At 35.3% G+C, this 24,036-nt stretch overlaps 3 protein-coding genes and 1 pseudogene across 5 annotated transcripts in view; 3 read left to right on the top strand and 1 right to left on the bottom strand.

The window, feature by feature from the left end:
* LOC144841306 (cathepsin B-like) overlaps positions 1-13,530 on the top strand; it is a 70,521-nt gene extending 56,991 nt beyond the window's left edge. Inside the window, exon 9 of the mRNA XM_078697594.1 lies at positions 13,272-13,530. The gene's annotated coding sequence lies outside the window, so the exon portion shown is untranslated. The remainder of the gene's footprint in view (positions 1-13,271) is intronic.
* Positions 632-12,893, top strand: LOC144841305 (cathepsin B-like; annotated as a pseudogene). The gene is made up of 8 exons (XR_013612009.1): positions 632-674; positions 2,187-2,319; positions 10,625-10,831; positions 11,087-11,202; positions 11,541-11,770; positions 11,937-12,050; positions 12,575-12,703; positions 12,810-12,893. The product of XR_013612009.1 is annotated as a cathepsin B-like (transcript).
* A 607-nt stretch (positions 13,531-14,137) lies between the features above and the next one.
* On the top strand, positions 14,138-21,622 carry LOC144841298 (tRNA (guanine(10)-N(2))-methyltransferase TRMT11-like). Of its 2 annotated transcripts, none has more exons than XM_078697581.1 (11): positions 14,138-14,263; positions 15,025-15,090; positions 15,546-15,794; positions 16,320-16,457; positions 17,165-17,321; positions 18,455-18,568; positions 18,789-18,920; positions 19,531-19,600; positions 19,772-19,903; positions 20,560-20,680; positions 21,046-21,621. In XM_078697581.1, exons 1-11 carry the CDS (start codon positions 14,153-14,155, stop codon positions 21,199-21,201), a joined length of 1,446 nt encoding a protein of 481 aa, XP_078553707.1. In that variant the 5' UTR covers positions 14,138-14,152; the 3' UTR covers positions 21,202-21,621. The 2 variants fall into 2 exon arrangements, with proteins under 2 accessions (XP_078553707.1, XP_078553708.1); XM_078697582.1 differs by having other exon boundaries at positions 14,166-14,275; positions 21,046-21,622.
* An 826-nt stretch (positions 21,623-22,448) lies between these two features.
* Positions 22,449-23,483, bottom strand: LOC144839136 (uncharacterized). Its single transcript, XM_078694450.1, has one exon. The coding sequence runs from the start codon at positions 23,481-23,483 to the stop codon at positions 22,449-22,451; it is 1,035 nt and encodes a 344-aa protein (XP_078550576.1).
* Positions 23,484-24,036: the final 553 nt, after the last annotated feature.

Genomic DNA, 24,036 nt, shown 5'->3' with positions numbered 1-24,036 from the left:
ATGGAGAAATAAGTTAACTAAAATCGGCAAGTCTTCAACATTATGCTGCTGTACTCGAGCTGTTTAACCGGTTTTCAGCTATTAAAAACAATTATCGTAGAAGGAGATAGGTAAATGCGAAGCATCCTCGTATTATTGTGTGCGGGTATTTTTCAAGATGGACATCAATTAGACTGTGTATACCACGTGTGGGGCAAATCGTTGAACCTAAATTCGTTTTAATTATCAATAACTAATTATCTAACTCGATTTAATTAGTAAACAGGGTTACATCAGGTGGTTAAAATCAGTAGTACCAAAAGTATGAATCAACTTTATATACCATCTAGTAAACATTCTAGACGTAACGCGCGATTTACCGAATTTTGCCCTTAGTACGTAAATTGATATAGATGAATGATACTTTACCTATAGATATAATCAATTAAAATTAATGTATTTTCCGTACGAAATTAATTTAAATATATGAGGATGGCATAAGTGATAGTTTGTTACGATACCTGCACAGGTAGCGGCGCGCAGGTGGTACTAATAATTATTCTACATGAGATAGTTAATTGCATATTCATATTTCCAGAAGGTCAAACGGTCATGTATCTCAGCGTTATATAGCGCTGATAGCACCGCGACTCGGCATTTCGCAGTTGAGTTTTCTTTTTGTTGGTGAAATATCGGTATGTATCCGTTCAGGCTTACTTTGTTTTGTATGTAAGAAAATTAATTCCACTGCTGCCGGTGGTGGAACGATTGAAGAAAAGTGGAATGTAGAGAAGGGAAAAAGTTGACTGTATAATTATGTAGACTGTCTACTGAAAACCGACCATCCATCCATTACACATCAGGCCTCTATGGTAGTTTTTAAAGTCTTTAGCTGGGGAGCCAGAAAGGGTTTACCTGCCTGCACCCTCCTCTAGCAAACAATGTTAACAATGTTTTTTGCTTTCTTATATCAATACAAATCAATTTTTTGCTGTTGGCCAAAAAAAAATTGGGTACAGTACGACAGGGCCAAAACTTAAGCTCAATATATGGTCAAAGTTAAGACTTTGCGTAATTTGGGGTGTATTGGAATATTTTTTGTGCCAAATTACTCACTCACAAGACCCATATTTCTATTCACTCTAATGCCTAATGGGCACCTTTTGCCTTTCCTGACCACTGGTCAAGAAATTGGCCATGAATATCTCAGCAACTACTGGTCAGAAAGTGATAATTGTCCAGGTCTCAAATTACTCGAAGTATATATGTTTAAATTTATAATATGTAATAAAAATCATAAACTGACATATATTGACATATAGCTAGCACAACATTTTTGATTTATACTTTGCTAATACTTGGCTTTACTTTAGTAGTCAGTGGAGCTGTAGTTTGGTCGTTAACATGCTTGCCTTCCAATCCCAAGGTCCGGGGTTTAATCCTGACCTTACTGACGACTCTTTCAACTCCACTCCCTAGAGCCTCAAATGAGACTGTTGATAAATTATAAAATAGTTGCTGTAATTGGCGATGCGTTATGAAATCAAAGCTGCTGTTACCTACCGATCGATGGCATGCATCATGGAAAAGTAATTCTTGTGCAAAAAAATAATATAAATAATAAAAACATTCTTTCCTGGTCAGACAGTGACGTGCGTGTGTTTGGTGCGGTTTACCATAATATGTTTTATTTTCTTTTGTTTTGTAACAAAATCAACTTCTGGTATGTTATGGAGACCTGTCTCCATACTTAGGGCTAATTAGTGCTTATAGCAACACAGAACTCAACTCAAACATGGAGAATTATTTCTCCATGACGCAACTAAATAAACTACAACTGAAAAGAACTAGTTGTGCAAGAGAAATTTTTTAGCAACTGAACAGAACTGGAGTGCTTATGTCGATATTGATTGATTGTAACTAGTCATGGTTATCTTTCCACATTCACGACTGGAATCGTAGTTTTATAGAACCAATCCAACGAGCACTTATTAGGTAACAATAACATCAAACTGATCGCTACTAGTCGCTCAAAAGACTTGTTCAGTCTATTTTCTTTTGACCAAATTCGCATGTCAACTTTTTGCAATTTTGAAATTCTTGTATGGTAGTTCATCGTGAAAGTGAATTGATCTAAGAAGTGGGCTTGCAGTGTAGCTAAAAATTGTATTATTTATATTATAAATAATTTCTATTTTGCTCAACAGATAAAAAATGAAGATTGTGATTTTCATTGCTGTAGCCTGCTTAGGCATGGTTCAAGCCAAAACCTTGTATGGCTTAAAACCATTGTCGAAAGATATGGTGAATTACATCAACTATATCAACACTACTTGGAAAGTAAGTATACCAATTAATACAGTTGTAGAACCACTATTAAGGGGCACTTTCCAAATATGTCCCCTTAATAGGAGTTCTACCTAAGTGTTGGCTCTACTGTATGTTAAAATTTCCCTATATATTTCTCGATGCTATATATATGTAATTTCAATATAAAATTTAATGACAAAAAGAGAGATCGACGTTTCGGTACCATCATAGAACCATTTTCAAGATCAAGTGAATACAAAACAATAATAATTATGTGCACTAAGCACCAAAGTTGGTGACAGGAAATGCTAATTGAGGGCTAATTAAGTAATTAGCTCCTCCTACTGAGTTAGATAAACAATTTAGCTTTGATGGAATCCGATTGTTTATTGAGTGTAGGTTTTATCTCTTTGATCCACAACATCTCCTTAATTAGGCAATCAAACTTATTGTTACATTTAGATAAGACTCTAAAGTATTCCGAGATATCACCAGTTATGCCATGTTGTTTTAGGTGATCGCCTATAATACTTTTGTTATGTTCATTAATGCGTTTGTAAAGGTGTCGGCAAGTGTAACCGACATAGTTTGTATCACACAAACCACATTGAAATTTGTACACAACGCATTGTGAATTAATGATTCTGGGTTTCATTTCTTTAGGTTTTAAGGTGTCACCTATCTTACGACTAGTAAATACTGGTAAAATATCATTTTCAATCTTCGCACTAAGTTGTTTAAGTTGTTTAGTAACCGTGTTACAACAAGTTTGATCCTTGTACGGTAGTACAATCCTAATAGGCTGGGGAGATTCATCAGTTAGCATATCTTCATTAGTATTACTAGGAGTCACACAAGTATTAATGGATTGGTTGAAAGCCTTAACAATATTACTAATAAGATCTAAAGGATAATTCAACTTTTGAAAAATCTTTGTTACATTATCAACCTCTGATAGGAAAATGTCATGCGTAGATGACAATTTGTAGGCCCTATTAAGCATTGTGTGAATTAGATTACGTTTATGTTTGATATCCACATGGCTATCATAATGTAATAATAAGCCTTTATTAGTGGATTTCTTATATACTTTGGTTTCAAGAGATATATCGTTTTTTGAGATAGTCATACCTAAAAAATTTATTGAGTTATCTCTAGCAATTTCCATTGTAAAATCAACGGCATCGTGTGAATTGTTCAAAGTGTTCAAAAAATTCTGTGCTGAAACCTGGCTTGGCATGAATACGATTGTGTCATCAACGTAGCGACGATAGAACTGCGGCATTTTCCCTGTTGCTTGTAAGGTATCTTCAATGTAACACATGAATACATTTGCCATCAGTGGTCCAAGCGGTGAACCCATGGCTACGCCATCAACCTGCTCGTATAGATCACCATCATATTGGAAAATTTGATTTTTGGTCGCAATTGTAAGTAGGTCCTTAAGACCTTGTTTATCGATAGATAAACCGTGTTCAGAGTTAAACCAGTCATCTTTAAAGGCCTTATGAACAAGAATGTTAATGGTCTCATCAAGTGGAACATTGGTGAATAGAGAAACTACGTCGTAAGAGACCAGAACATCATCTGAACCAATTTCAGTAGAACGTAACTCTTTAGCAAAATCAAAAATGTCTGGTATAGAGTATTCGTTGCTGGCTAATGGTTTTAGCTTCTCATCTAACCATTGTGCTAATTTAAAATTGTAAGTGCCAGTGGCTGAGAGTATTGGCCTAATAGATAGATTATCTTTGTGCGTCTTGGGAAGACCATACAGATGGGCTAACCTCGAGCCTTGTGATGTTAGTGTAGATGCTACTTCCTTCGGTAGTATATTACGAACAATATTAGATAGTTGCTTCTCCTTTTCTAAGAGAGGATGGAAATGCTTAATTGGTCTACCTCTAGACTTAGGTTGTGTCTTACTTACTTGTTTACTTGTTTACTTGTTTCCCGTACACTTTCGTCTACGGGATCGAGGCGAAGCACTCAGTGCTTAAAAGCCCCTCTTAGCAATAAAATCATATTCAATATAGGGTGAAAACTTCAGCGGGTGGTTAGACCATGCGACGTTAAGTTTTGCTTTGAACGAGTTCACCGTAGCACATGAAACTACATCCGTAGGCAGAGCATTCCATAAGAGAATAACTCTCCTGGAGAAGGTGTCCCTCCTAATATTAAGACGAGAGCTTTTAAACTTGAGTTTATATGTGTGTCCACGGGTCCGAGATTCTAGATCAAATTCAAAAAATGTGTTGATCGAGATACGATCGAAACCCTTAACAATCCTAAAAACTTGGATAATATCCGCTTTCTGCCTTCGATATCTCATAGTAGGAAGACCAAGAATTCTCAAACGTTGTTCATAAGGGATATTTCGGTACCTAGGAATCAATCTTGTTGCTCTTTGCTGGACCTTCTCTATTTCATCCTGATCTCGTTTTCTAATAGGATTATAAACAGTGTTACAATATTCAAGCGTTGGCCTGACAATAGACTTATACAGCTTCAAAAATCCATCTTTATTCAAGAATTTAAAAGATCTATAAATCATTCCTAGTTTCTTATTAGCCCTTTTACAGATATCCGCTACATGCAAATTAAAGATTAAACTAGGATCAAAGGTAACACCCAGATCTTTCTCCTGCTTTACCTCATGTAGTAAATTACCAGCCATTGAATACAAGAACTTAAGATTATCACGACCATAATGAAATACCTTACACTTAGTGTCATTAAATGGCAATTGCCAAACATTAGACCAATGGGAAGCACTGTCAATGTCTCTCTGAAATAAATCCGCATCATCAATGTTATTGACCACTCTATACAACTTAGTGTCGTCTGCAAATAAACGTATACTAGATTCGACAACATCAGGTAAATCGTTAATGAAGATTGAAAATAAGATTGGGCCCACAACGCTACCCTGTGGAATTCCACTTAATACTGGAGCCTGTGATGATAATTTACCATTGACACTAACTCGTTGCGTTCTATTTGACAAATAATTAGAGAACCAACCTAGTAGATTTCCCGTAATACCAAAACCTTTCAATTTGACTAGAAGCCTTTGGTGTGGCACACTATCAAAAGCCTTTTTATAGTCTAAATAGACACAATCAAAGCTATCATGGTTATCCAGGTTAGTAGTCCAACTCTCCAGGACATCAAGTAGTTGTAATGCACATGATCTACCTTGTCTGAATCCAAATTGTTCGTTGCACAAAAGACCATTACTCTCAAGATACATTACAAGTTTATCCCTAATAATCCTTTCCATCATTTTCCCTATGACCGACGTTAAACTAACCGGTCTATAGTTAGCCGGGTCCTCCTTTTTGCCTTTTTTGAATATAGGTATTACAATTGCCTCCTTCCACGATAGAGGGACCTTCTGATCATTGAATAATCTAGTGAATATTAGACTGAGAGGGTAAGCAATTTGATCCTTTAATTCAATCAAAACCCGTGGGTGAAAGCCATCAGGGCCAGCTGACTTATCTATAACTAAGTTAGACAACAGCTTGTGAATATCTTCTACACTAAACTCAATATCTGACAAAGAAGCCTCAATCTTTTTATCCAGATTTGGAACATTCGATAAGTTCTCCTTACAAAAGACACTGCTAAAAAAAGAATTAAAAGACTTTCTCTTGGTCATCTACAACAAGTTTACCCTCAAAATTTCTAAGAGTTGGAATACCAGATCTGGTTTTTAACTGAGAATTTACATAGCGCCAGAAAGACTTTTCATTGACTTTAACCTCATTTGCAATCTTATTTTCAAGGATGCTTTTAGAACTCTTAATCAAGTTGACAGTATCATTCCTTACTCTAATAAACGTGTTCCATTTGACACTAGCACTTTCATGCCCTTTACGCTTTGCTTTGATATACTGTTTCCAGCATTTATTCTTCTGTTTAATAGACTTATCAACCTCCTTAGTAAACCACAAAGGTCTCTTAAAATTTCCAGACAAGTGTTTCTTACACTTTGGAACAAACTGTTCCATACCTCTAGATAAAATCTCATCAAAAGAACCGTGCGAGTGTAACCCGTCCTTATCCAATAACTCAGTGTCCCAATCGACACTATCAAGAAAACCACGAAACTTATCATAATCAGCATGGAAATAATTTCTGACCTCTACCACCTCATCTTTGATTAAGTTAACAGGAATTTTAAATCGAAGTACCATATGATCACTCTTACCTAAGGGTGGAGCTTGAAGGACCTCACTAATAGAATCCTCATTTGATGTAAATACCAGGTCCAGAACATTGGGCTGTTCTCCTATTCTATAACGGGTTGGGTCTTGTACATGCTGAGCTAAAAATAAGTCATTAATGGTGTCGAAAAAATTATGACTATTTTTACCATCTTCACCAGTCACATATCCTAGCTCCCAATTAATACTCCTATAATTAAAATCTCCAACTATAATAAAATCGGAACAAGAAAAGGATGCCACTTTTCTAAACAGAGAACACAAGGCAGAAGTATTGACATTAGATCCGGAGTCACTTCTATACACACATCCAATTAAAAAGGTGCGATCTTTGACTCTAATCTCAACAAACATGGATTCCTCAAACAAAATATCTTTAAACAAAACAGGAGTGGCAGACATCCCATTTCGAACATAAATAACAACTCCTCTACCAGATGAAAGCTTTTCATTTGGCAAAAACATCTGATATCCAGGGATATGAAACTCTATAGACAATTCAAAAAAGTACTTCTTTGGTAGAATCTCAGTCAAAGCAATGATATCAGCTTTCTCTGAAGATAAACGCAACAAAAGCTCATTCTTCTTATTTAGAAGGGAATCACAATTTGTATAAAACACATTAAAAAAATCATTAACATCTTCTGACTGCGTGGAACTTACATTGTTAGGCAGTGTTCTCTTCCGATTGGGTAGTGCTTTGGGAACGAAACCGAGTTATTTTCCCCCTTCTAATTACCAAGTCTTTTTCCCCTTTGCTTTGCCTATCCCTCAATATGTCCCTAAGTTTATTATACTCATCCCGTTCCTTTATTGTTCTATCATTACTTACTGCGCACTTTTTTTGTATCGCAATTTCAAAGGCATCTCTTTTGGTGCATTCCTCCTTGAAAACTACCTTTATTGGGCGGCACCCATCTTCACTGCCTTTACCCACCCGGAAAAATGTTCTCATTTCGACCTCTAAGTCAATATCCTCGAAAATACCTGTCAATTTACTAAGGTCATCATTTTTTCTTGTATCTGAGTCATTACTCTTAGACTCTTCTATTCTATATAGCATCAAATTAGATTTTCTTTTCAATCTCTCATTTTCATCCTTAAGTCTATTTTCAATTATTGTCTTAACCTCCTCATTATTAACAACCCTAGATGTCCGGGATAACTTTTTAATATCCTCTTTATTGACCTCTACCTCAGATTTAATCGCTTCAATTGTTTTAATCATGGTTTTTTGTGTCTCATTAACATTATTAATAAGACCCATGAAATTGCCTACTGAAACTGAGCAGCTCCTACAGTACCAAAAAATGGATGAGTCATCTTTGGATAGCCACTTATATTTGGCTTCATTAATTTTCTGACAGTCGGGTATAAACTTAGATGTGTTGTTTATAGACGATTGTCTCTGAACACGGTTTATATATCGATAAACAAGGTCTTAAGGACCTACTTACAATTGCGACCAAAAATCAACTTTTCCAATATGATGGTGATCTATACGAGCAGGTTCATGGCGTAGCCATGGGTTCACCGCTTGGACCACTGATGGCAAATGTATTCATGTGTTACATTGAAGATACCTTACAAGCAACAGGGAAAATGCCGCAGTTCTATCGTCGCTACGTTGATGACACAATCGTATTCATGCCAAGCCAGGTTTCAGCACAGAATTTTTTGAACACTTTGAACAATTCACACGATGCCGTTGATTTTACAATGGAAATTGCTAGAGATAACTCAATAAATTTTTTAGGTATGACTATCTCAAAAAACGATATATCTCTTGAAACCAAAGTATATAAGAAATCCACTAATAAAGGCTTATTATTACATTATGATAGCCATGTGGATATCAAACATAAACGTAATCTAATTCACACAATGCTTAATAGGGCCTACAAATTGTCATCTACGCATGACATTTTCCTATCAGAGGTTGATAATGTAACAAAGATTTTTCAAAAGTTGAATTATCCTTTAGATCTTATTAGTAATATTGTTAAGGCTTTCAACCAATCCATTAATACTTGTGTGACTCCTAGTAATACTAATGAAGATATGCTAACTGATGAATCTCCCCAGCCTATTAGGATTGTACTACCGTACAAGGATCAAACTTGTTGTAACACGGTTACTAAACAACTTAAACAACTTAGTGCGAAGATTGAAAATGATATTTTACCAGTATTTACTAGTCGTAAGATAGGTGACACCTTAAAACCTAAAGAAATGAAACCCAGAATCATTAATTCACAATGCGTTGTGTACAAATTTCAATGTGGTTTGTGTGATACAAACTATGTCGGTTACACTTGCCGACACCTTTACAAACGCATTAATGAACATAACAAAAGTATTATAGGCGATCACCTAAAACAACATGGCATAACTGGTGATATCTCGGAATACTTTAGAGTCTTATCTAAATGTAACAATAAGTTTGATTGCCTAATTAAGGAGATGTTGTGGATCAAAGAGATAAAACCTACACTCAATAAACAATCGGATTCCATCAAAGCTAAATTGTTTATCTAACTCAGTAGGAGGAGCTAATTACTTAATTAGCCCTCAATTAGCATTTCCTGTCACCAACTTTGGTGCTTAGTGCACATAATTATTATTGTTTTGTATTCACTTGATCTTGAAAATAGTTCTATGATGGTACCGAAACGTCGATCTCTCTTTTTGTCATTAAATTTTATATTGAAATTATATAGTAAACGTCTTTTAATTTATATATATGTACTCGTTGAAAATAATCTTCATTATGTCGTATGACAACATTTCAGTAGCAAATAGTGCTATTTTAAATGAAACAAGTTTAGAACTCACTTTATATCCTGAATTCAAAAAATATTTTAAAATATCCAAATTTGATTCAATAACATCATCTCATTGTACAAAGCTTTTACACTCCTAAACCCACACATCGAAAATTGGAAAACCATTTAAAAAAACCTAATATATGTAATATTCAGTCTTTTTGTTTTTGTCATTTTATTTTTTATGTACTTTCACAGTTACATATACAGTAACAGATTGTTAATTTTACATCATTTATATTATTTGCTTTAAATTAATAATAATATAAATAAATACTTTAAATGTTTTTAAAAACAAATGTTAAGAAACACAATACGGTCAACTTGACTTATGGCTAACACCCCCACCCTAAACACAACATTGGGTGGAGAAGGGGCAAGACTATTGTAATGTAATGATATACTTTTATAATTTAGAAATCAACCTTTGTATTAGAATTCAAATAAGTTCACAAACTTGACCCAGAAAGTCCAGAGGAGAAATTGTCCAGATGTTTCAAAAGTACATTTAGTCCATTTAGCTCATAATTAAATCCCAAAAGTAAACAGTTTATTTGACCTCTCTAACCGTTCCCATCGTAAACCAATTAGATATTGACAGTTTTAAGCAAAGATTCGACAGGGCCAATTCATCATTGTAACCTCCCCAGATAAGATCAATCACTCCCACTTAAACACCCCTGGACCAACTTAGGACCAATCGTTAGCTTCACAGATGACGTAGTGACATATGCAAATGAACCGAAGCCAATATACCCCCAAGTTTCAGAAGAGCCCAGACACACCTTACAGCCACTTCACGGAGCACACACCTTACAGCCACTTCTTGGAGCACACACCTCACAGCCACTTCTCCAGAAGCAGACCTACACACCTCACATCTCACCAACAGCATCACTGATCCTCTGTTCCTTATCCTTATACTTATAGTTGTATATTGTACTGAAGTATTATTGTATGAAGTATTATACTGAATAAACAATATATGTGTTACTGCAGTCAAGCAAGTAAGAGTCTTCATTACAAGTCAGAAACCTCATAACACTATATTACACTATGCCAGGGGAAACCCTGGTTCAGGAAAAAAAATTATTGGTAAACATCTCTTGTAAAAACTCATCTGAGCTGACTAGAGGAGAGGCCTACTGTACATCAAGACCAAAAATCAATACTGGGATGTGATATGCCTGTTTGTGAAATAAGACATAAAGTAGGAGGTGGGATTAGACCTAAAGTGGTATTATACCCGAGGATATATGGTGTTATAATATTTTACAGGCTGGCCACAACAGGAACTATGAAGGCATGACAATAAAGCAAATCAAGGGAATGCTGGGAGCTCTACCGGTTCCTGAAAACATGAAGCTGCCCAGGAAGTCTGTCATTGTTGGCGATCTACCATAAAACTTTGACAGTCGAACCAAGTGGTCTAATTGCCCCACTATCAAGGAAGTTCGCGATCTGGGCTCATGTGGATCTAGCTGGGTAAGTGCTATGGATAAGAAAGAGTGGGAGAGGTGTGAAGAGACGGTGTGAAGAGTAGTTGGATTCGTAGACGAATGAGCTATACATGAAACAACCCTTAGCATTTTATTCTAAATATCTAGTTCACAAGATTTCCTAGATTCTAAATCTACAAATTACTTAAGTACCTTCACAACTAAAGTACAACAAACCTTTGTACACATAATTAACTACAGTATGATATAATAATTATTAAATGTTTGTTGATTGTTGTAGGCATTCGGCGCAGTTGAATCAATGTCTGATAGGTATTGTATCCACTCGGGAGGAAAAGTAAATTTCCACATCTCTGCAGAAGATCTGATAACCTGCTGTACCAGCTGCGGTTTTGGGTGAGTTGATTACTGCTTGCCATTGTTTTTTTTTTTAAAGTTTAGGTAGCTGAAAACATTAGATTGAACTTCACCTTTATTGGGACAAGCAAGAAAACATTGTTTTTATTCTTCCTTTAGTCTGCTTACCAAAGTGAGACCATACATTGCATTGAATTCCACAATTCCATAATAATATTATAACATAACTACAAATCTCAAAATGATTATTTATTATTGTTTATTGGTATTTCTTTATTTACATTTATTCAAAGATGTTCAGTGTGAATTGAAATAAAATGTTTTACTGCGTAACACTCAGTAGAAAGTCTTATCTAGTGATCTAATTTTGATTACAGATGCAATGGTGGATATCCACCTGAAGCCTGGAACTACTGGAAAAAATACGGAATTGTAACGGGGGGTAATTACAACACCAGTCAAGGCTGTCAGCCATACCTCATCCCATCATGTGACCATCATGGCAATGGAAAGTTTCATCCATGTGGCGGTATCTTACCAACTCCTGAATGTTCCAGGTCTTGTGAGAATGGCTACTCTGTCAAGTACAATGATGATAAGAAATTTGGTAAGTACTGCAGTGCACAATAAAATATTTCACTAGGCTTATATATTTATGTGTTGTCAGTTGGCAACCAAGTATCAACATTTTGTTAAATGCGTGGTTCATTTGAAGCTATTTATTTGTTATCTATTTCTAAATCTACTTAAAAACATTTCTTTATCTCCTAAAGGTGCTACAGCCTATCAAGTTTCTGGAGTAAAACAAATTATGACGGAGATAATGACCAATGGACCAGTAGAAGCAGACTTCACTGTGTATGCAGATTTTCCAAACTACAAATCAGGTAAACATGCAATCTGAAGTACATCTGTAACAAAAGACCCTCATAAGTAGTCTATATTCTGGTAGCGAAATTGTTATTACTCCAAGTATCGGGCAGAAATCTTGAATAATAATAAAGATTCATTATTGAGATAGTCGACCTATACCTATATTTCCTAACTATAACTTAACATAACCATCCAAATCAAAGATTTCGTTAGTGTTCAAACCAATGGCTTCAGGTCCACAAGTTGAAGTCATGAAGACGTTTGCGCCTCACAAGCTGGCTTAGCACAAAATGTTGATACAGCCTATTCCATCTATGTCCATGCTTATATAATGCCCCACTATGTCAAATAATAGAAATTTCTGGTAAACCTATATGATGTCCATCCATTATCATTGTACTTGAGGCTAGTAGTATTATAGGCTACCGATTTTGATACCTTCTTTCTATTCCTACAGATCGATTCTCATGTATATCATACTGTATACTGTAGGAATATTGTTTGTTAAATGGTTATCTAATTCTTTTTTTTTTTTTAGGTGTTTACAAACATGTGACCGGAGGTGTGTTAGGTGGACATGCTATCAGGATCCTTGGTTGGGGTGTTGAGGATGGTGTTGACTATTGGCTTGTTGCCAACTCCTGGAATCCAGATTGGGGTGATAATGGTACTTATTTCATTTCTTTTATTTCATTACTCTCATTCTTTTTCTTTTTTTTTTACATAGAGTACATCTCTTATCATATGTGGTTTTATTTTTCTTTACATTTTAGGCTTTTTCAAGATTGTTCGTGGCACCAATGAATGAATGTGGAATAGAGAGTGATATAATTGCTGGAATTCCCAAACTGCCTTAATTGTAGTAAGTATATAGTAGTAGTTCAGGCTCTTAAACCAAACAGAATTGTAGAAATGCAATACAAAATTATGAAACTACCAGAACATGGTCTTATAATGGGCCTGGAGCTATTTTATATCAATCCTTTATTGTTAATATCTCTTACTTTATTGGACAATTTGAAGTTTCCAAAAAAAAATCTTTAGTGAATCTTTTGATGCAAGTAAGAAGGATAACAATGAGCAATGAATACCTCATTTTTTAACTGGGAAGCACAGGTATTTATTAATAGACATTTCAACTGCCAACCGCTTTATGTTGCAGTGCTAAACAAATAAAATGTGTAAGGCGCAACATTTTGGCTTTTTTCCAACAATTTTATTTTTCTCATTTTAAGATCATTGTCGATTCAATGACAAGTGCAAGATTGAAGAAAAACTTAATTCAGCTGTATTTAAATGCAATTTATTTTGTGTAATTAAATAAAAAATAAGCAATGACCTTCCACTAGTCAATAAAAGTTTTTTTATATTTTGTAATATTAGAAATAAATCATAGATCATGAATTAAATTTGTCTGTTTTTATAAATTGGTGATGGTGATAAATATTAATTAGCAAGAAAGGCACAGTACTTGAACTAAACTATGACCTATGACCTGTGTTTCTTTTTATGTTATGGCTCACGACGAATGTTGATTTTTTAAGCCAGCCTGCAGCCAGAATTTGTACAGGAGGTGGGTGTTTTTCAATTACTTATCTCTAGTTTGAAAAGAGCAAGAAAGGGGGTTCAAAACCTAAACCCACGGGCCCTATATACTACCCTCCTCAACGTACATATATAAATATTGTGCACTAAACTGCCTGTTGCAACTTAGACTGAAAATATATAAAAATGTTTGTAAGCCTAGCCTCTAAAAAAAAAATAACTGGTTGAAGTTACTACTAACTTCTAGCTTGAGTGATCTATGCCAACCACACTGCCACATGTTTTAGATTGTTGCATTGCACAAGTGTTTTATCATAATTTAATACTTAGCAAGCAGCTTTGGTTGAAGTATTATTTGAAGAATTTACAAAATAAATCTGAAATTGCGATAGTTAGCACCCCATCTCGTGTCGGCCTTTCTCGCGAAAAAAACATTCAACCAATTGTATGCCGCGTTCTAACTCTTCTAGCAAGTTATCATCACCCCCTCTGCTCTGTTTCACCCATTCTGAATATAGACTGGAACATTTAGGCTAAGAGAGATTCGACAACAGAGGGTAGCATATACAACATGGCTGCGCGCAGTACAGCAAATGTTTTGAAGATGATGGGAAAGACACCATCGATAATGAAGGATTATTTGTTTTTATTCGCTCAAGAACATGTAGAATTTCGAGTACCAGTTAGTTTCAATGTATTTCATTTTAGGAATAACATATATTTAAATTGTAGGCCTACTAAGGCGAGGTTTTTAGTTAGCCTACTAGGCCATAGCCGGGCCTAGCTAGCTAGGCCTCTAGCTAGTAGTAGGAGACTACTACACTACTACTAGCCTAGCTAGCTAGGCACTATATAGCCCTGTTACTAGTTACTAGAGCCGGGAGGAAGGAGGCCTTTTTTAAAATGTATTTTAAGTAGTATTGTAGGTAGAGGCTAGGTTGGACCGGGCGACTAGTCCTAGCTAGCCCTACTAGAAAGTAAGTAGAACGAAAAAATAAACAAAATTAAACTGAAAAATGCACAATGATTGTTGTATATATAGTAATAAAATATGCCATTCATGATGAGTCAGAGTTGTGCTTTGCTGAGAGAAATAAGCGCACACTTTACATACATCCACACGCAAGGTTAATTGTACAAATAGATAATTATAATTAATTTAAATTTACACACACTGTTATTGACTGTGAACTATAATATCTCTAATATGAGTAGATCAACATTCAAAGAGGGCTTGTCCACTGTAGGATATACTTGCTTGATACTTGCTTGATGTTATTGGGTCAGTTAACAAGCTAAATAGCTTATTATGACCCTTCCTTTTCTTCTTTTTAAAATTATTGTATAGACAATTGAGGGATCCGGGTACGAACAATCACTTGTTTATAATATACAGTATGTATGAATATGTACTACATAATATTACTATTTTTTATATTGCAGGAATTGCAGTCACTTGTAGGAATTCATGGAATTAAAATGGAGATGATTGAAACACATATTAACACTGTAGGTTACAATAGTGTACAGTAATTCTCAAACCTTACACTTTATGTAATACCATTAATATAATGTTCTAAAAATATGTATACATGCCTGGGTATTTAATCATTTTTAAGACAATGTTTCTTACATTGAAATTTTATTGATGAAAATGCAATTAGCTCTATCCTATTTTGTATAATTTACAGTCTGAAAATTGAATAAAATAAATATAATATATTTATTCTTATAGTGGTTGCACTTGGCAGGGCCTGATTAAATTAAAATAACATTATCACAATAATAGTCCTTTAAATTGATCTATCATTAGGTGTACTATTGCAAAAAACATTTTTCTGAGTTTTTCAGAAAACCAACCAACATAAAAACAAGATCTACATATAGTAGTGTCAGTGTCATAAAACAAGACTCTGGCTCAGGCAGTATTTCAGTATTATTAAACACATATTTTCTTATTTTAGTCGCCATTTTTGGTTGTCCAACTGCCCTCGGAGGAATGTGCCGTCAAGATTATGGGACGGTGCATTTTAGCAAAATCAATTATTGAATTATGGGCGAGAGGAAACTCAAGGCAAGAAGTTTATGATAAATTAAGTGATTTCCCAAAGGATCAGTCCTCTTTGTTCAGCGGAGAAGATCAAAGCTTTTGTCTAAGAGTTCACACTTTTGGTAAAACACTCACTGGTGAGAAAAAGTTGTCAATAATTCAGGTAAATATGATGTTTTTTTGGAAGCTAAAAACAAGACTTTTGGATCATCAATATTAATATAATTTAAGAATCCTGGTTAGAGAATGGAGCAGAGCAATTCCAGTTAAACAAATAGACATAAATTTTCATTCTTACCTAGCGCTATTAGACTACACAACAATGAGTTCCAAAGATAGGTCATTAGATCTTTTTTATTTTATATTGCTTGTTCAGTTGTTAGTTCCATGTTGATATCATGAATGTAAATATTATGTGTGTATTGTTTTGTTTGTGTTTTTCTGCCAAGAAAACAATTATTATTGTACTATATGAATGAATGACTTAATAAATCGAATCTGAATCTGAACAAGTCGTCCATGTCTTGTCCACAATGTATTTGTGATTCCAGATAAATACACCACCGTTACAATCTATCTCCTAAATGTATAATACATTAAAAGTAAAAAGAATATTTTAAAAATACACCAACCGAGAAAGCTATTTAATTATGTATAATTAATTAATTAACATTATTTTTCCCCATAGGACGTTGTAAAACACCTTAACTTCAAAGGACCAGTTAACTTATCAAATCCAGACAATATGTTTTTCCTATATGAGGATTATGGGATCAATCCTAATACTGCTCCAGAAGAGCCTTATAATGTGTACTTTGGAAGATGGGTAAGGGGAAAGCATGTTTTTATTGAAAGGTCCAGGGTTCAATCCTGACCTAGTGCCAGGGTTGTAACTCGCAACTCTTTGAACTCCACTTCCTAAGCCTCAAATGCGTATGAAATTTGTTTTAAATATAAAAAAATATGAAGATGTGCCCAGTGATTTTTTCCCTTCTTATATTCTAATTCTGTGCAGTGTGCCATCTTATAACTTTTTTTGTTTTTTATTTGTTGTTCTTCATCAGATTTCAGTAAAATATTACATAATAATGATATTTTTTTAAATTTATCTTTATACTGAATGACACTATCAGTGCTAAAGCATTGATTTCCAAAGTGGTTCAGTAGGGAGCGTCAAAAATATGAATCTACGAAACTAAAACAGTAATTTATATTAATTTACAATAAGCTAAGTATCTACAAAAAAAAATACATACAATGTATATAAATGATGGAAGAAATATTCAAGGTAAAAGGTAAATACATAATGCAATGGAATCACCAGGAATATGTAACCCATCAACTGTAACTACCAGAACATAAAAAAGCATATTAAAAAAAATTAAATGAAAAAAGTAATAATTGTATATTATTCACTGTATATCTATTTCATCACTTCATAAATGCCAATAATTGTGTCTCTATTGTTCTTTACCTGTTTCTGGGTCCATGGCCAAAATGAATGTAATTTCAAATGTGTATTTTACTGTAAAGATATGTGATGGTCAACGTAAGCTAGCCGATACATATTCAGTAAAGAAAAGGCATTTCATAGGAAACACAAGCATGGATGCAGCCTTATCATTCATCATGGCAAACCAGGCTAAAATAACACCAAATAGTTTTGTTTTTGATCCCTTTGTAGGTACAGGTAAGTTAAAAAATAAAAGTTGACTTGGAAGCAATGTAAATATCTACTGTAATCGCTTGAGTTATGTTTGTTTGTATGTTTTTATATATTATTTTGGCAAATTGCCAAGGATAACCATATGCGAATTCATTCACTATCCTTCTTAAATATGGCAATCCTGTTCATATATACACAAGATGTTATACTGTACATGAACAAAGTCTAATTTGCCACACAAAAGTTAAAAATGAAGTTACTCTAAACATGTATGAATTAGTCTATCCTCCAAATATAGTGTCTTTATACCCACCTTGGCATTCATTTAGTTTTAAATATGAAATTGTCATTCTCCTATACTCTAAGTCAAATGAGACTCTATGAATAAAAATGTTTGTTGTTATTATTTATTTAACTGGGCGACCTCTTCAGTCAAAGGCTGGTCTCCCAGAGGGCCCAGTAATGATCAGTGACTGTGACATACTAGTACACCGTGGTAACCGTTACTCATCTCAAAAACGTACTAGGTTCTTTAAAGTGCACATAAGCTAGATGTGTACACTGGATCTACGGTTTATAGTCCTTATCCGAGAAGACTTGTTCTACCACCAGAACTATGGAGCGAGTGAGGCTTGAACCCTTGCTGATGTTAATATGGCAAGGTATTGCAGTTCCACTGTCTTAACCGCTTGGCCACTCACCGTCTTTATACCCACCTTGGCATTCATTTAGTTTTAAATATGAAGTTGCCATTCTTCTAGGTAAAATGAGACTCTATGAATAAAAATGCATACTATATCGAGTCTTCACTGATTCACCCACACACTTACGCATTTGTAAACTTAAGCTCTGTCTGCACTGTTAAACTTTATATGACAAAAACATGTGATGTGTCCATATATTGACATGATGATGTCATATCACTACCATATTTAAGCATCACTACCATATTTGGGCACATCAGACCTTCTTGTTCAAACTAGTTTGATAGTGTAGACGGAGCTTTAAATGCAGACAGAGGCTAATGCTGTGTTTATGTGTGAAGTCGGTGTTTCTAAAATACAGTCAGGGGTTGTTGTTATTAGCAAAGTTATCCTATAACATTCAAGCCAGGACAATTATTTAATCCGGTAAATCTATATTATGTTTTTTATCAGGAAGCCTTTTGATAAGCGCCGCTCACTTTGGTGCGTATGTGATGGGTGCTGATATCAACTATGAAACCATACATGGATGCGGAAAGTCAAGTAGGACAAACCAGATATATAGAGGTCAGTAGAGAGGTCAGGTCAGTGAATAATGTGTTGTGCAATATCAAGCCTGTTGCCAGGGGTATGCATAAAGTTTCAACAAACCCTCTTTGCCTAAAGTACCCTTTTGAATCTAAAAATCAGCAGTGTACATAATGTAAATAGCTCATGAAATTTTTCTTTCTTTGTAGAAAAATCAAATATTTGTTGTAATTTGTTTTTGTGGTTATATACTTTGTAGGCAAAGATGAAAATATAAGAGCAAATCTTCGACAGTATGGACTGGAACATTCATACATTGATGTACTGATGGCAGACTTCTCTTGCAATGTCTGGAGAGAACAACCAATGTTTGATGCCATCATTACAGATCGTAAGTTAAAATGATTATCAGGGCCGTAGCCGTAGACAATTCATTTGCAAGTCTTAGAAATTTATAGACACGTATCGCTCGATGTACGCTCATACAAGGAAGAAGGAATGAATTATTCACGAACGAGTTTACAAATTTTTCAATTTACGAATAACCTTTTGTACCGTGGGACACGTATTTGGAGGATTTTCAGAGATGAGGGTGAGGTATTGGGTATGTCGGGGATGGGGGTTCACGGTCGGTTAAGGGGAGGTTCGCCCGAATCATAAAAACCCCCCCTGGCTAGCGGCCTGAATATTGTGTGCACCAGACTTACGGCTTATATTCACTATCCAAGAAGACTTGTTCTACCACCAAAAGCATGGAGCGAGTGAGCCTCGAACCATAAGGCAGTATATTACGGTTTCACTGTTTTAACTGTTCGGCCACTCACTATTATTATTATGGTATGTTGTTGGTTGTGGTAAAATATGTGTGGTGGTATTAAGGCAAGATGTAACCATTGCATTACCACCACCCACATTTGACCACAAAATAATTCCTCCGTGGTTACACAACCACAAAAGTGTTGATTTTCAAGATTTTGCAATTCATTTTCACTATTTTTTAGCTCCATATGGAATTAGGGAATCTACCAGAAAAATTGGATCCAAAAAAGAAGCTAAAATTGAAGAAGAACAGTAAGTATATATAATTGAGTTTGCTTGATGTTATCAGGTCATTGTGAAGCTATAAGCTTATATTATGACCCATCACTTTCATAAAACATATTTACACTTTATGATTGAGCATTGTAGCATAACAATACCTGTTAGAGCATTAGAGTATGACAATATTTATTTTACTTACAGTCTTGATGGCCACATACCATCTTCTCGGAGCTACAGCCTGGCTGATATTTTCACCGATCTGCTTAATTTTTCTGCTCGATATCTCCGCCTAAATGGATCTCTTGTATACTGGTTACCAACTCATAGACCAGAGTAAGTATTCAGACTATATCTGATATGTTACCAAAGAACCTATAAACACAAGAATCTCATCTCCGTCAATTTGCATTCAAAACACTGTATCGGAAGTATAGGGTTGTAAGGTCACACTGGCCGCTGCCATTTCCCCATTCACAGCACCCTCTCCAAACTAGAATTTTACAGATTTTTTACGTCCTGTCTGTCATGTCAATTATCCTATCTCCTCTACAGTATAGCAAAGATTTTGTGCTCACAATGGCGCGACCCATTAGTTCTATTCTATCCTACAATGCCTCGAAAATGTTATGCAGAGATTATTGTGTTGTACGTTCTTTGATGTTACTTATCAAAAATACTTAACATTAGAATAGTAGAATAAAGCATGTAGTATTGTAGTCTGGGAATTTTGAACAGTTTTTATATCCAAAAGCTTGGAATTATTCTTTCTGGCTATTTTACTTTATCGTTTTGATTTAGCCTTATTATTTGTACATCTCCATTCCAGCCACTGATACCAACAGCATTGCCATTTGTAAAGTAATTTATCTTTGGGTTTGAGCAATGTATTACCATTTATATACTGTACCATTTAGTTGATTGATAAAATGTTTACACACTTTGAATATACAGTCACTGTATTCTTACTGTAGTCTTTTGTTTAAATGAAGGTACAATGATGACCACATACCCAGGCATCCATGTTTAACGTTGGTCTCTAACAGCGAGCAACCTTTGTCATCGACGATAGGAAGGCGGCTCATAACAATGATAAAAACAAGGCATTCATATGTAAGTAAACAATAGTGTACCAAGATAAATTTCACTGCCAGAAATGTTTAAATTTGGTTTCGATATCGTTAAAGCAAACAAAATATTTGATGCATTTATCATTACTAATAGTACATCTAATTAGTGAATTCATAATGACTGCGTTTTGTGTAAATAGTCATAAGAAATGACCAAAATCCTGTAGTTTTATTACCGTTACCGCTCATCTGTGTAAATTGGCTGTTAGGATATAGAGTAAAAAATGTTGGGTTAGTGATATTATACTGTAATATAGATTTAAGTTAAATTTTTGGGCAAAGTTCCATTGTTTTTAGCTGTTTTTTGGTTTTAAATGTTGTAAATGATTGCTATTTTTGCTTTTGTAGGAATGTGAAGATACCGCCGAGATGAGAGAAGACCTTTATCAAAACCACAATGGAATTCGTAGTAAAGTATTCATCACTGCTGAAGAAAAGCAAAAACGTAAATTGGAAAAAATGGAAAATCATGGCAAAGGAAAATCAACCGTACATGTATCATGAAACTCATGATCTTGTGAATAAAATTAACGCAGAATCATGTTTGCATGTTGAATTGTGGGATAACTGATGAGTAGTGCCAAAAACCGGTACATTCACACCTGTTATGTATCAAAAAACGGTGAGGTCTTCTGAACAATTGCGAATGTAGATTTATATGATAGACCAATAGTAGTCTTTCTGTCTGTTACAAATCTATAGGCCTACAGATAACCATATATACTTATAAAGTTAATATGATACAGAGCAACATGAAATGAACGAAAAAAACAAGGCGTAATATATGTTTAACACAACAGCCAACGCCGCCTATTCAGGGGGAAAAACGCCTTATTGATGTGACTTCCAGTCACTTGAAAGGGACAAATAAAGCAGAAACTTGTAACTCGTTGAGCAAACGGTTTAAACTGAAATTTAATAAACAAAGGAAAACGGAACAACACAGTAATCTCGTAATTTGAGGAGTAAGAAGATATTCTTACATAGTTATGAAAGGCCATTAGTGTCATAGTATGAAACGCTATTATTATATATTCAAGCTGTAATACACCGGCCCCTAAAGGCGCCATTAACAAGCCTTTACATAATTAAACAACAAGCTTGAGTAACAATTAGTAATTCGGATTCAATAAAGTCCACATAAAGTTCATAAACTCATAACTTGTACAAAACACAATATCACTGATAATCACTTGTAACTTCGAGGGATGCCAGTTTTGAGATTGGTCGAACAAGAGTTGACGTTTTAGTTTTTACTTTAGCAGATCTAACAAGACCATCTGCAGTGCTTGTATAGACTTCCACGACGAGTGCAATCGGCCAACAATTCCGGGGTTTTACTTCATTAACAACAACAACATCTTCCACTTTGATGTTTTTATTCTTATGATGCCATTTACGTCTCTCCTGCAATGAGGGTAGGTACTCTCTTTTCCATCTGTACCGAAACAATTCAGCCATGTACTGCACTTGACGCCAACGTTTAGTGGCATAGGCATCATCTTCCATGATTATAGCTGGAGGTAGCTGAGAGCCTCTACGTAACAATAGCAAATGGTTCGGAGTTAATGGTTCACAATCCTTTGGATCATCTGAGACCTTCGTCATTGGTCTATTGTTCACGATGTTTTCGACTTCACAGAATAAAGTTCTTAAGCATTCGTCTTTCAGAACTTGTTCCTTAGTCAATGCAGCTAAAACCTTCCTTACGGTCCATATACACCGTTCCCAAACGCCTCCAAAGTGCGAGGCTAAGGAGGGGTGAACTTCCAGATTATTTGTTTTTGCAACAGATGTTGGTGAATATGTTCTTGGTTCCAAGCTTTCATAGCGGATTTTAATTCTTTGTTGCCCTTCACAAAGTTTCCTCCATTGTCTGAGCGGATATCCAATGGAGTTCCTCTTCTGGCAATGAATCTCCTTAATGCATTAATGAAGGAGGCTGTATCAAGGGAACTTGACATTTCCAAATGGATGGCTCTGATATTTATACATGTGAAAATTATTCCATATCTCTTCACACTCGATCTTCCTTGTCTCACATAGAATGGACCAAAACAATCTACTCCTACGTTTGAAAAAGGGGGTAACATTGATTTTACACGGTCAGCTGGCAAATCTGACATCTTTTGCTGGAGTACAGGAGCTCTGTGTTTTCGGCACTTCACACATTTGCTGACAATGGACTTCAACATCACTCTGCTGCCTATCGGCCAGAATCTTTGTCTAATCACAGCCAATGTATGTTCTACACCGGAATGACCTGTAATGTGATAACGCAGGATAAGCACTGTTACATGGTGGTTCTTGGGCAAAATGATTGGGTGTTTTGCTTCATCACTCATTTCAGATCTCTTCAGTCTGCCGCCTACTCGCATGAGTCCCTCAACAATGATTGGATCTATCTTTATAAGTGAACTTCCCTTTTTGATTGGTTGATTGTTTTGGATGTCTTTCAATTCGGTGTCAAGTACTTGGTTCTGAATATACTTAAAAACTGCTGTCTCAGCATTTCTCCACTCGGCAACAGATAAAAATTGATTCATTTCTACACCTTTTTTCTTCGTTTTGTATCGCCATCTTAATAGTCGAGCGACAATCTTCACCAATTTAATCCAATTAGATACAGAGTTGATCAACTTGTTTACACTGTCGTCAACCTTATTGACAATCACAGCATTTACAGACTTTACTTCTGGGTCGTCAGTTATGTTTGTAAAGTCGATAGGCGTTTGCGGCCATTCATTTTCTTCTTTCATTAGAAATTTGGGTCCTGTATCCCACATGTCACTCTTTATCAAGTCCTCTGCGGACATCCCACTTTCCGAACAATTCTGTCGAGACGACTTGCCAAGACAGCTGCTTGCAATTCTAAGCGAGGTATTATTTGCGTCTTAATAGGTGCAAGTCTTGATTTAGCAGTTACAAGCGTCACACAGGTGTTTCCATTATCGTCTCTCTGACTGAGATACGAAGCAGCTCCATAGCTTGTAACTGATGCATCACCAAAATGATGCAACTCTCTATATGTAACTTTACCAAAATCTGATGGTTTGTAGCAACGTTGTATTTTTAGCTTCTTTAGACACTGGAGTTGTGCAAGCCAATGTTGCCATTTAGTATTTAAATCTGCAGGGATAGGCTCGTCCCATTTACATCCACTTATGCACAGGTCTCGCAGTAGCAGCTTTGCCTTTAAAATAAATGGAGTAATTAATCCCAAAGGATCATAGACGGACGCAACGACTGCCAGAATCCCTCTCCTCGTACTAGGTTGCTTCTTTGAAGCAATGATGTATCTGAGTGTATCTTGTCCAACAAACCAATGAACTCCAAGAG

This window comes from Antedon bifida, chromosome 4 (genome assembly GCF_963402885.1).
Source record: "Antedon bifida chromosome 4, ecAntBifi1.1, whole genome shotgun sequence".
Taxonomy (NCBI): Eukaryota; Metazoa; Echinodermata; class Crinoidea; order Comatulida; family Antedonidae; genus Antedon; species Antedon bifida.
Note: the sequence above shows the minus strand (reverse complement) of the source record. Positions and strands in the feature narration are given on the sequence as shown.